Here is a 12,408-nt window from a genome sequence, read left to right as displayed (position 1 = left end):
TATATATATATATATATATATATATATATATATACTGTTCATACATACTCAGACATTTTTATGTAGAGAGGCAGAGCATTCTGAAACATCACCTGACATCAACCAGTTTGTGGTTGAGCAGCACTTGGTGCTTCAGACGGTCACACCGCTGCCCATACAGCTCCCTGGAGAATACTCAGGATTGCTGTAGTCACCAGCGATTGTGACCCCGCCACGTGTGATGTAACACGGAGGGGGCGTGGCCTGCACTGGGACCGCGAATAATGCTATATATATCAAAATGGCCCTCGGCAGAAAAAAGGTTCCCCACACGTGATCTAAATCATCTAAGAGTTAAATGAAACCCAGAATAGAATAAAACGGTGTGTGCATATATATATATATATATATATATATATATACATATATATAAATATAAAGTCCAGTATTAGTCCACACTCACGTCTGAAAATCCAATTGCTGGGGTAGCCACCCAAAAGGGATCACCTGTATCCCTGCATACAAAAAATGAACAAAGGGGGTGCACTCACCAGTCTTCTAAAATGAGTTTTTATTTCATCTTTTTTAAAACAAAATTTACAGCATCATAGTAAAGCTCCGACGTTTCGGTCCTAGCCATGGACCTTTGTCAAGGTACAATTCCAAGTAGTACTTTGCATCAATATATACCTGAGTCCAATTAAGAGACTCCTCCCTCACAATCATGTGAGTACAAACAATACAAACATATAGAGACATGAAGACATCATTTGTAATTGTGCAATAATACCAATCAAAGACTAACTAAAAAATGAAAAGTAATGAAAAAAAAAAAACATGTTAACAGACACATATATAAAAACAAACCTTACAGGTATAATCGAGCTGCATCCCCCGCTAGCGTGCGTGTCAATTCCCCAAACTTCCTGCCAAGTGGAACGCAAGTCGGTACCATTTCCTGTCAAGTAGGGACTATCAGGAACATCGTGTCTATCGATGGTTGACAGGTACTGATAACCAGACCTATAGATTTAGAAATATAAGATCTAGAAATCCCCATTTTCAACTTGATAGCTATACTTCCTCTGATAGGGACTCCTCTGACACGCAAACCAACACTAAACCACCCTTACCACGGGTTAATACTCGCTCCCAGTTTGACATTGCTTTAAACGCAGAAGGCCCCACCCGAGGCGGGGCAAATACAAAGGGAGGGAGAAAACCGACGAAAACGCAAAAAATTCGGTCATAAATTTGTCTTCTTATAAATTGAATATAGATGAGATGAACCTTCTATCGAAGGGTTTATCGTTTGTCCCCACCACCTATCATAACGATTTTAGGTGGAGTATTGACAAATATAAAATGAACCGGAAATTAAGATTGAAGGAGAGATTTAATGAGAATACTAGTACACAATGTAATGTATTTAAAAGGAAGAGCATGTTCGATCCACCATCGCAAAACCCTAGCATTAAAACATTTTCTAGGTTATTGGATCAAAGTATACAAGAATCTCTCAGTGTACAACAAAGAGTGAGACACAATCTGCCTTTAGCTGAAATAATCGCTTTACGCGATCTCAGTAAAAATGAGCAAATTACGATTAGAACAGCGGATAAAGGCGGGGCAGTGGTTGTGCTTAACACTACTGATTATGACGCTGAAGTAAGGAGACAGTTGTCAGATACTGGTACTTATCGATTGTTAATTGGTGACCCGATAGTGGGTTTTAAAAACAGATTGGATTTGGTCTTGGATGGTGCGTTAAAGAATGGTTGGATTAATGAAGCTGTTTTTGGCTTTTTGACAACGGAATATCCGATATGTCCGATTTTGTATTTACTGCCCAAGATCCATAAATCCCTTGATCATCCGCCTGGACGTCCGATAATTTCGGCACGCAATTCTTTGTTTTCTCCAATTGCCCAGTATCTTGACAGCTTTCTCCAGAAATGTGTCATTAGGACTGACAGCTACCTTAGGGATACACAAGATCTGATTACTAAATTGAGGTCTTTACCTTTAATACATAATGGTTTTTTGGCCAGTCTCGATGTATCGTCGTTGTATACTGTGATTCCCCACATGGAGAGAATGATGGCAGTTAGGATGGCTCTCTTGAATACACATGTGGGATCTCCACCCATTGAGTTTCTAATGGAGTTATTGGAGATGACGTTAACATGTAATTATTTTCGATACGGTGACCGATACTATCTCCAGACGGCGGGGACGGCGATGGGCAGTAATATCGCGCCAGCCTATGCAAACATCTATATGGATTCGTACGAAAAAAATTACCTGATTCCGCCGTTTGGAGATAGTATCGGTTTTTACCGTCGATTTATCGATGATATTATTTTGATCTGGAAGGATTCTGAGGATTCTTTATTGAAAATGTTGGAATGTCTTAATCACCTAGATTCGCCAATACGATTTACCATGACATGATAGTGTCAAAATTAATTTTTTGGACATTACTATTTTTGTCACTGATGCTGGCTATGGCTACAAACTCTATAGGAAACCCACCGACCGTAATACGCTTTTAAACTACAAAAGTCATCATCCAGTTGCTCTTAAGAGAAATTTGCCAATTTCACAATTCTTACGAGTTTTTCGGAACAATTCTGATCCTGAGATGGCAGATTCCTTGAAAGAGGATATAACTTGAAAAATTTGAATATATGTTTACAAAAGGCCAAAAAGATTTTTTGTGAAGGTTATAATGCGAAAAAGCGATCTAAAATTGAGGATCCTTTTGTAATTACTACAACATTTGACTCTGCTGGTTCGATTGTCCGTAATGCAGTGGTTAAGCACTGGGATATTATTGCTACAGATCCTGTTTTAAAAAATTGTATACCTAAACGACCATTGATGAGCTTCAAGCGTGGCCAGAATTTAAAGGACAGACTAATGCGTCCTGATAGAACAAAGGCTGTGGCTGTTCAAACTTGGATGAACCAAGTGAAGCCAGGATGCTTTCGATGCGTAAATTGTATTACATGCAGGAGTATGATGGTGGGTCAATTTTTTCATCACCCACACACAGGTACCAAGATCTACATTCGACATCGAGTCACCTGTACCTCCGACCATGTGGTTTACTTATTGGTGTGCCCGTGCTCTCTGGTCTATGTTGGCAAGACGATACGTCCACTTCGTGAGAGGATGGCTAACCATCGATCCTCTATTAGAGCCGCGCTTGTTAATGGTTCTTCTGATAAACCTGTAGCAAGACATTTCCTTGAAACACAGCATGCTTTAGCAACATTGAGATGCATGATTATCGATTGGGTGCCTCCACCCAAGAGAGGAGGCGATCGGGCCAAACTCTTGCTCCAGAGAGAAGCGATGTGGATACATAAATTGGATACGGTCCACCCTCGCGGCCTTAATGAAGCTATACACCTTGGGATGTTTTTGGATTAAAGTATTTTTGGATCTCAAGTGGGGGTGCATCATCAGATTTTGTAATGATACAATTTTTTTTATTTTTTATTTTTTGTTTTTTCGAGTGTTGTGGCAATGTGGGTTTCCTATGGAGTTTGTTTATTTGTTATTTATTTTTAATTATTTAATGTGTCTAAATTTGGTTGTTTATAATTGAAATTTTTTTAAAAATGTCGACATACATGTTGACAACCCATGTTTTTGTATACATTATAATTTAGGCATATGTAATTCAATCCGGATGGATAGACATTGTCCTATCGTTATATTATCTATGAGGAGGTGTTTATCATTGGTTTGCTTACAGGCTGCGTCTTTTTGATGGACGTGCATGTCGACTGCCCGATTGATATTAGCTTGATGAGTCAATATATGAAAACTCTGTTAGTTACATCTTCATTTAAATTAATGGGTTATATGGTGACGTATACTTGTTTGTCTGCGTCACCGGGTCCCTAGTGTTCTTGTATATTACTTTGTGATTTGATTGATCCGGGCGCTAGCATCGACGGATGAAGTGCAGGAAGCCTTAACAGCGGTTGTCATGACCACTGCATAAGTCAGACAATACTTTTAAAGTAAGTAAGCATAACTGCAAACCAAGAATGGTCCACAATTTCACTTCTGTTTTGCAGGTTACAATATGACGATGTACTTGTTCTATCTCATTGCCATCCTCGTATCATAGCCACCTACTGTGAGGCACGTGGACATGAATTCGCACCCCCGGCGTATTCGTCTTAAGCCATGGTTGGTGGCACAGGTGGACAGTGGTATTTACCCAGGGCTACATTGGGAAGATCAGGATCGCAAGTTGTTCCGTATCCCGTGGCGTCACGCAACCCGACATATACCTATACAGGATGACGAGAACACCATATTTAAGGTGGGCACAATGCTGGAAGGTAGTATTACCTTAAAGAATGTTCTTTCTAATGTATAACTAAATGAACATGTCCAAATATGACTGAAACAGATGCAAATATCAGTTTCTAAATAGTGATATTGTATTACTTTTTTTATAAAATAAATATTAAAATTTTCTATTAAATACGCTTTGTCTAAGAATAATTAGTAACTAAATAAAACCTTAAATTTGAGTGGGATAGCCTCTAACCTCCTATCTCCTCACTGTGGCAATGTGGGGAGCACCCTGAACTTTTTTTTAACTACATTCCACCTACCTTGTGAACCTACAACTGATATGTCAAAGCAAATTTGCTTCAGGTGCTTCTCAACCTGCATAAAAGTTTGAGAATAATATAGCTGCAAATGTCTGGATGAAAACCTTGAAAGTAAAGATAACTACTCATATCAAAATTCAGTCACCTGTGTGGTTCACCGTTTTAATCAAATCCATTTAATCTGTAATTATAATTTTTTTTTTTCCATACGGGAGTTGGAAACCATGGTTTAATGTCTGACTACTTACAAAGCTAACCTCATTTTAATCTTTTTCTGGGCATGCCCAACAAACACAGAAATATTCCACAGCAGTGGCTGTTTTTAAAATGTATGCAATTTAAACACACACACACGTTCACACGTGTGCCACTACTTACAAAAAAATAATTGCATAATCAAATTGATGTTAATAGCCATTAAATAACATGCACAGTGTTCTCCACAGAAAAATTTTCCAGCCGGCTGGCATCAAGAAGTAACCGGGTGGGGGCCTTCGCAATAATAAAATGTTTTAAACCCTTACCTTATAATGATTTAAACTTTAAATAACATTTTATATATTAATTCTCTTCTTATTAGAGGCCCAGTCATCTGATTATGAAAAAGCTGCAAAGTCTGTAGGAACTTGTCCTTTTTATACAGCTCCCAGATACTGTCCCCACTTGCAGGCTCCCAAAGTGCCGGGTGGTGCACCCGCCAAAAACAGCCTGGGGAGAACACTGATGCACATAAATGGTTTTATATTAGCAATCAAACAACTGGTTGGCAAAGTGCGGGATGGTTAGTACACAGGAGGTATGCGCCCGTCTATGATAATTCTCAGTTGTTCCCTGTTTGATTGCAGATCACAAAGTTCCAGTAGTAAATATACTCTATGGGCCACATGACCAACCCTTCACTACTTTGTGTGTAGAAAGTGGTTCTGTGTAGGATTTTGTTTTTAGACTGTTGACGCGTTTCGTTACAAGATGTTTTGAAAAAGTTGTCATAAAATAACGAAATGTGTCTACTCACTACATACCAAGGAGTGACATGATTATTTGTATTCTATGTCCCTGTATTATTTTATGATAAGCAGGGACATATATATTTGCTTATAATAAATAACAGCCAATTATGAATATTTCCTTTTTTCATTCCTTAGAGTAAACTAGTGACACTTCAATTGTCACACCCACTAGCAGCAGGCATACTTATTAATACTACTATTTTATATTATTAAGCGCCCAATTCTAACACCTACAAAGATACAGTGTTAGAAATCATGCCCAATAACTAGTCTTCATACCTCAATAGCTAAAAAAGTCCATTAGGGTCAGGTGGAGGACACAGTGCACGATACGTAGTTTGGATGAGAGAGAAGAAGACAATTATATAAAAAATGTAATATAAAACAGAATTGTGATGACATTTAAGGCTAAAATGTAATGTTTTTCCTCTGATAATTTTTAATTTCCCAGGCTTGGGCCAAGGAAACTGGGAAGTACCAAGAGGGAGTGGATGAACCTGATCCAGCAAAGTGGAAGGCTAATTTGCGTTGTGCTCTAAACAAAAGCAGAGAATTTAAACTGCTCTATGATGGTACAAAAGAAACGCCAATGCAGCCATTCAAGATTTATCAGCTATGTGATCTTCCAGGGCAAAATGAAGGTATATTTAGGAGAAACTGAACTCTGAGTTTAAATGTTCAACATATAATAGATGTTACATTTATTTATTACTACCAATATCATATAAGTTATATTACAAAGACTCCCTCACAAACATTTGTAACGTCACAAATTTACCTGATAACAAGTGGAGTATGCTGACAATCAGCCCTAGGCCTCCCTCTGTTTAAAGTGTTCATTAGTGATATTACTTGTTGTCTAATGGGGCAGGTATGTATTTTTCTAATGTTTCAAACATTTCTAACAAGATTGATACCCCAAAAGGGGTAAAAACTAATAGTTACAATTGTGGCATGATAGAGAAAATAAAGGAATAGACTAAGGTGGAATCTAAATGTAATACACCAAGTTGTAGCTATGTCTGTGCAATGTGAACCACAAGAGGAAAGAGTCCTTTGGAGTTATTGGGGCAGATGTATGATGCTCTGGAAAGTGATAAAGTGGAGAGTGATAAACGACCAGCCACTCAGCTCCTAACTGTCATGTTACAGGCTGTGTTTGAAAAATGACAGTTAGGAGCTGATTGGTTGGTAGTTTTTCGCTCTCAACTTTATCACTTCCCAGAGCTTCATACATCTGCCCCATAGTTTTGTATGATATGAAGGTATGCAAGTAGTGTAGTCCAGCAGTGGGGAAAGCCAGCAAAATACTTGGTTCTATAGGAAGACTATGACTAACATGAAGAATTAGGGTATATTACCCCTTTATAGGCTTTCTCTAAATAAAAGTGACACAATTACAAATGACAGGGGAGAGCTACTAAATTGGTGCATGACCTGTATCGCCATACTTGTGGGAAAGATTTGATTAGTCGAATATGTACAGTTTAGAGGAGAGAAGGCACAGAGCTAATATGACAGAAACACTGAAATATACTGTATCAAAAGTTATGAAGCATTCAAGAATGCTGTATTTTAAAGTAACTGAAATGCACTAGTTTAGAAAGTCTCCCATGAGCAAGGGCCTTTCCTACCAGAGCCGTAGCTAGACGTTTTTGTGCCCTGTGCCGTAGAGAGCATTGGCGCCCCCCCCCCTTTTTTTTTCAATAGGAACATAAGATAGGACCATGGCCTCATGGGGAAGGGCCAGGGTAGAGATGGGGGTGGCCAGGAGATGCTGGAGATAAAAGAAGAGGAAGCTACAAGTGAGAATTCTAACAAACAGGAAAATTGACAGACCCAAACTGCTCCCCCTGCCCTGCGGTGCCCTGTGCCATGGCACTTGTCGCACTACCCTAGTTACGGCCCTGTTTCCTACCCTTAGTTTTCATGTCTGTATGCCCACATTGTATATGTACACCCTGGTGCTGCAGAGCAGTGTGGTGCCTTACAAAGCAAAGGCAATAATAACACGGGAAAGAACTTTATTTACACAAAGTCTCCCAGCAGCTGGGATGGGGACTTCTATAGTAAGGGAATTCAAGAATGCTTGCTACAGACATATTGCTATTGTAAGGACCTAAATATTAAGAACAAATTAACTCAACCCCCCCCCTTCTCCCCACTAAATATAATATAACACACGCAAATAAGCATATTAGATGGACATATAGATTATTCTAAATAATATAGCAAAAAGCAGTGCTGAATTTGATAAATAATATGACAATTAATAACATAAAATAAAATAAAAACAATCAGAATTAATAAAAATATATAGGCATATGTAGCAATCAGATCATATATATTCTAAAATAAATTCATGCATGCATGCATGTAAGTAATCATCAAATAAATAAACTAAAAAACCCTGTAGGCACTAATTGTAGGTAATTGATAAGCACTAGACAAAGTCCTTTTGGGTAGCAGTAGTCCAGCTATACATAGGTTTTACCAGCTTGAAATATGGTCCAGCGGTATCCTTAATTAGCAATGGTCTCAAACATAGATTGTCCCAAACGCAAATGGATGAGTCCTGTAAACCACTGTTACCGGTATCAACGCTGCAACGTCCCAATTCTGGACGATGTCCCAATAAGTAATAAGGTGCTTCCTCTTTAAAGTGCCAAGGGGGAGATTTAATAAAGCTTGGAGAGAGATAAAATTGGGGATCAATAGCACCAACCAATCAGCTCCTAACTGTCACTTTACAGACTGTTTTTGAAAAATGACAGTTAGGAGCTGATTGGTTGGTGCTCTTTATCTCCAATTTTATCTCTCTCCAAAGTTTATTAAATCTCCGCCCAAGTTTCAAAAGTCAGGGTGTAGCAATCATTTTTATTTTAGTTTGTTAGTAAATTTCATATTATTTATTTATCAAATTCAGCGCTGCTTTTTGCTATATTATTTACCTTATCTAGGAGACTATCTCCTTCCCAGCAGCTGCTTAGAGAGACAACTCTTGACAGCACCCTTTTAACTATTTATAGTTTATCTTCCTTCACATATAGATTATTCTGTGTTGGTAACTTCTATATATGTTACTGGGCTTTATGTTGTCTTCATGTTTTACATTACTAAACTGCATATAATTTGCTACACAGACACTGCTGCTTTATATCAGGCTTGTATTTAGAGTGGTTGATTACAGTAATCGCTGTTAGCTGCATAATGTATCACTTTTCTCAAACATGCTTCGTTCTTTCTCTCTATTGTTGCAGAGCCCTTGGCTGATGATGAGGAGGAGGAGGTAGGAATATTTTATTTAGAACTTTGGACCATCTGTAATGTATATTTCATACTTGAGCCACATATAAAGGTTCTAGTTTCAAAGAATCAGCTGGTTCAATTGACATATTGTTAGTTGTAATCCAACATGATCCTAGTGAGCCATAGCTTTTAAAGATGCAGAATGTTCAGTGTGATCATGATAAAAGGAACATGTGCATGTGTTCAAAGTCACTCGCTACGGGGCTCGCGTAATGCGCATGCCGCGCGTGTGCACTGCCCGGCCATCGACCCGCTTGCGAGCGCACCTGAATCAGGCCCTTAATGCTTTCCACTGACAATTAACAATCTGGACAGGTGGAAAACTCCATGATAATTTCTTCACCCCTTGGTATTGAAGAGAAACATACCCCACAACACTTCTGCATAACAATATGACACCATATTGTGATGTTGCAATGTAAAGGTGCATACACACGGTACTATCTGTTCAGTGAACGATATCGCTGAACGATTTCCCTTGAACCTTCTGTAGTGCAGGAGAAACGATATTGGGAGTACACACTGAAAGATATCTATGGTATCTTTCAGTAAAGTCATCCTGCTACATCTCTGAACAGGCAATTCTTGATGAAATCGTCCAAGTAGGTCTGCATGCGGTAACACACATCGTTGGTTGTTTGTTGGTCGTTTGCTGCATAAAAATGAACGATTTACCGTTCATAAAATATCGTACCGTGTGTACGCACCTTAAGAAGCACAGAAAAAATATGTCTTGTCTAGGCTAGTTCTTGTGACACAAACACACTACCCCAATATGACCAATGTGCTGCCAAGTGTTGCTGCCAGTTTTGCATGGATTGACAGGCAAACTGACATTACAGACATGCATGAGTAGCTCCAAAACTGAGCAGCAATTTCATTTTTAAAACTTTATTTTGGTAGGAAGCATACAAAGAGTGGATCACTGCAGAATAAAAGAAATATATCACAGTACACAGTACATTTTTGTAATGATAATATATAAACAGCAAAACTGTAACATCGCATAGTCAGGATGCTTAGCCATTTTTAAATTATTCTCACCAAGTTGGTACATATACCATGGAGGGGTAATGATCGGATACTGATCTACAGTATGATCGTTAGGCGATATAGTCTGATGCTGGCCACACTTGGATCAAACTAGCAGTGCTGCCAGTGTAGCCTACAAACTCCATGTCAGGGTAGGTTTCCAAATTGGCAAATTAGATACAGCTACCTGTTTGGTACTCCGAATGATACACTGTTTTGATAGGCCTCTATTAATTTTGCAACCAGTAATGTGAGCAGAGTAATAATCAATTTATTGCATACAATATAAAATTTGGAGGCAAGATGGAAACTGGCATTGTGTAGCGTTACAGATATGATACATTCCAGCATACACTATTTTCCTCTTTGCTCTGTTTGCAAATTGGATTTGTAGTACAGGCAGCACAATGGAAGGAATTTGTTATATTATATTCTGAAATGTTCAGAATTGTAGCTAATACTGACCCTTGTAAATGACTCCATTGCCATTATTTCCATTATGCGTGTTAAATAAATGTCTTACCTGCTTATTTCACTAATATTATTTCTCTGTGTCTTCTGTTGTAGATTGATCACATGTTTCCAATGCTTGACATTAGCGGTGAGTGTTACAATACCCTGCAATTGCTTTAAGCATAGAATGGAGTAAAAGCTTTGCCTGTTTATGCACGTAGTGAGACACAAGTTATCTGTGATGGGCTGAGTGGCTCACTGAATTGTGTAATAAAGTAGCTGATGTTTACACACATGGTTGTATTCAATTAGTGGCAATGTGCAGCTTTGCACAGTAACCCAACTACACAAATATTTCTGCACAACGCTATGCAGTGTAAGTAAAATCTGCAACGTTGGTGGCTGTGATTGGCTGGACAAATGGTCAGAACTTTGATACCTCGCAGCCATCAGTCATTAATGTGCCCACAGTATAAATCTGTCACCCTGCCACCTGCATAAAACATAATTCACTAAGACTGTAGATCAGCGTATCTATTTAGGTTCCTGCTTATGACATCTATGCTATATCATATGTGAGATCCCTTTCTGTCCACCTCTTTCCTTCCTCTCTCTCTCCTTCTCTCTCTCTTTACCCCCCCTCCCCCCCCTCCCTTTTCTCTCTTTTCCCTAGGGGCCTAACCACTAGGCGACCTGAAAGACTGAACGTCTAGCGTTCAGACCTTCAGGTCGCCGAGGTGCGGTGCCCGCACTGAACGGCGTTCACTGTACGTCATACAGTACAGGAGTCCGACCTCCTATCTCTGAACCTGACGAGCATCGTCAGGTTGACGGGCATGTTCAGTAGATAGTCGGGGTCGGCAAGGACCCAGCGTGCACGCGCATCGCTGGTCCTTGCCGGCTATCCATTACACGACTTTCTGAACAATGCGACCAAAACCATCCTGGTTTTGGTCGGATTGTTCACAAAGTTGTGTAATGTATAGGCCCTACACTTTCTCACAATCTCTCCTGCCTCTCTGTCACTGCCCCCTCCTATGACATCTGAGAGGGGTCAGAGTTCAGACTAACTTTGATTACATGCCAACTGGTTGACATAATTTTTATGAGCACGTGATTTTACATAAATTTGGAAATGTAAAAATAATAAAGTGATACATAAAATGCAAACTTATGGACTCTCTTCTTGTTCTGTTCTTCACTGTATTGGCACTATAAAATAGCAGACAAAATTGTCTAATATTGCAACAAATAAATCCCCAACACTTCAATCTATGGCAAGCGTCATTACCACTCTTTATATATTTCCCATCATTCTTTATATGTAACCATGTTTTTGCAGACCCGCTTCCTCCTTACATCTGGCCCAAATCTGAGCCAAGTTTCAGCTCCTGCTCAAACCTCATACAGCACAACTTGAGACCAACAGATCCTGCTGCAACACCAGCTGCTCCTGGAGCATACTCTGGCGTGGAGCTGTCACCCCAAGGCTTGGTGTCACAGCCTGTAGTTCTACCTCTACCAGAACTGGTTCCGGCAAGGGGCCTTGAGCCATCACAAAATGCAGCTCTTCCTATTCAGGGTGTAATCCCAGCACCCATTGAACAGGGAATCCCACAGTTGCTCATCAGTCCACAGATGCTACCATGTGAGTATAGAGGAGTATAAATAATGTAATTTTACGTATATCTGTCTCATTGTTAATGTTTTTGTATTCATTTTATGAATTTGTGCAATATAAAAAGCAGGCGTCAGCTTAAATCTTCAATGATATATAGAAATAATTTGAAATCTAAATAATTTAATGCCATAAATACAAGTTTTATAGTCCAATATTCTAATTATTCTAGATCTGCAGAATATATGGAAACCAGGAGTTAAAACATGATGGTAATTTTAACAGAAAAGTTAAGGTACACACTAAGGGGCAAATTTACTAAGATGGGAGTTCTGTTGAAGAAGTGATGTTGCCCATAGCAACC

The 12,408-nt window shown here is 39.1% G+C and overlaps 1 protein-coding gene across 1 annotated transcript in view; it reads left to right on the top strand.

Moving 5' to 3' along the window:
* The window catches only part of IRF5 (interferon regulatory factor 5), an 82,031-nt gene that overhangs the window by 47,921 nt on the left and 21,702 nt on the right, over nucleotides 1-12,408 (top strand). The window contains exons 2-6 of the mRNA XM_088468864.1: nucleotides 4,074-4,324; nucleotides 6,084-6,273; nucleotides 8,893-8,921; nucleotides 10,541-10,574; nucleotides 11,769-12,074. Coding sequence (XP_088324990.1) covers nucleotides 4,151-4,324; nucleotides 6,084-6,273; nucleotides 8,893-8,921; nucleotides 10,541-10,574; nucleotides 11,769-12,074 — 733 coding nt within the window. The 5' untranslated portion in view covers nucleotides 4,074-4,150. The remainder of the gene's footprint in view (nucleotides 1-4,073; nucleotides 4,325-6,083; nucleotides 6,274-8,892; nucleotides 8,922-10,540; nucleotides 10,575-11,768; nucleotides 12,075-12,408) is intronic.

The sequence above is a fragment of the Taudactylus pleione genome, unplaced genomic scaffold (genome assembly GCF_031769625.1).
Source record: "Taudactylus pleione unplaced genomic scaffold, aTauple2 ptg000086l, whole genome shotgun sequence".
NCBI lineage: Eukaryota > Metazoa > Chordata > Amphibia > Anura > Myobatrachidae > Taudactylus > Taudactylus pleione.
Note: the sequence above shows the minus strand (reverse complement) of the source record. Positions and strands in the feature narration are given on the sequence as shown.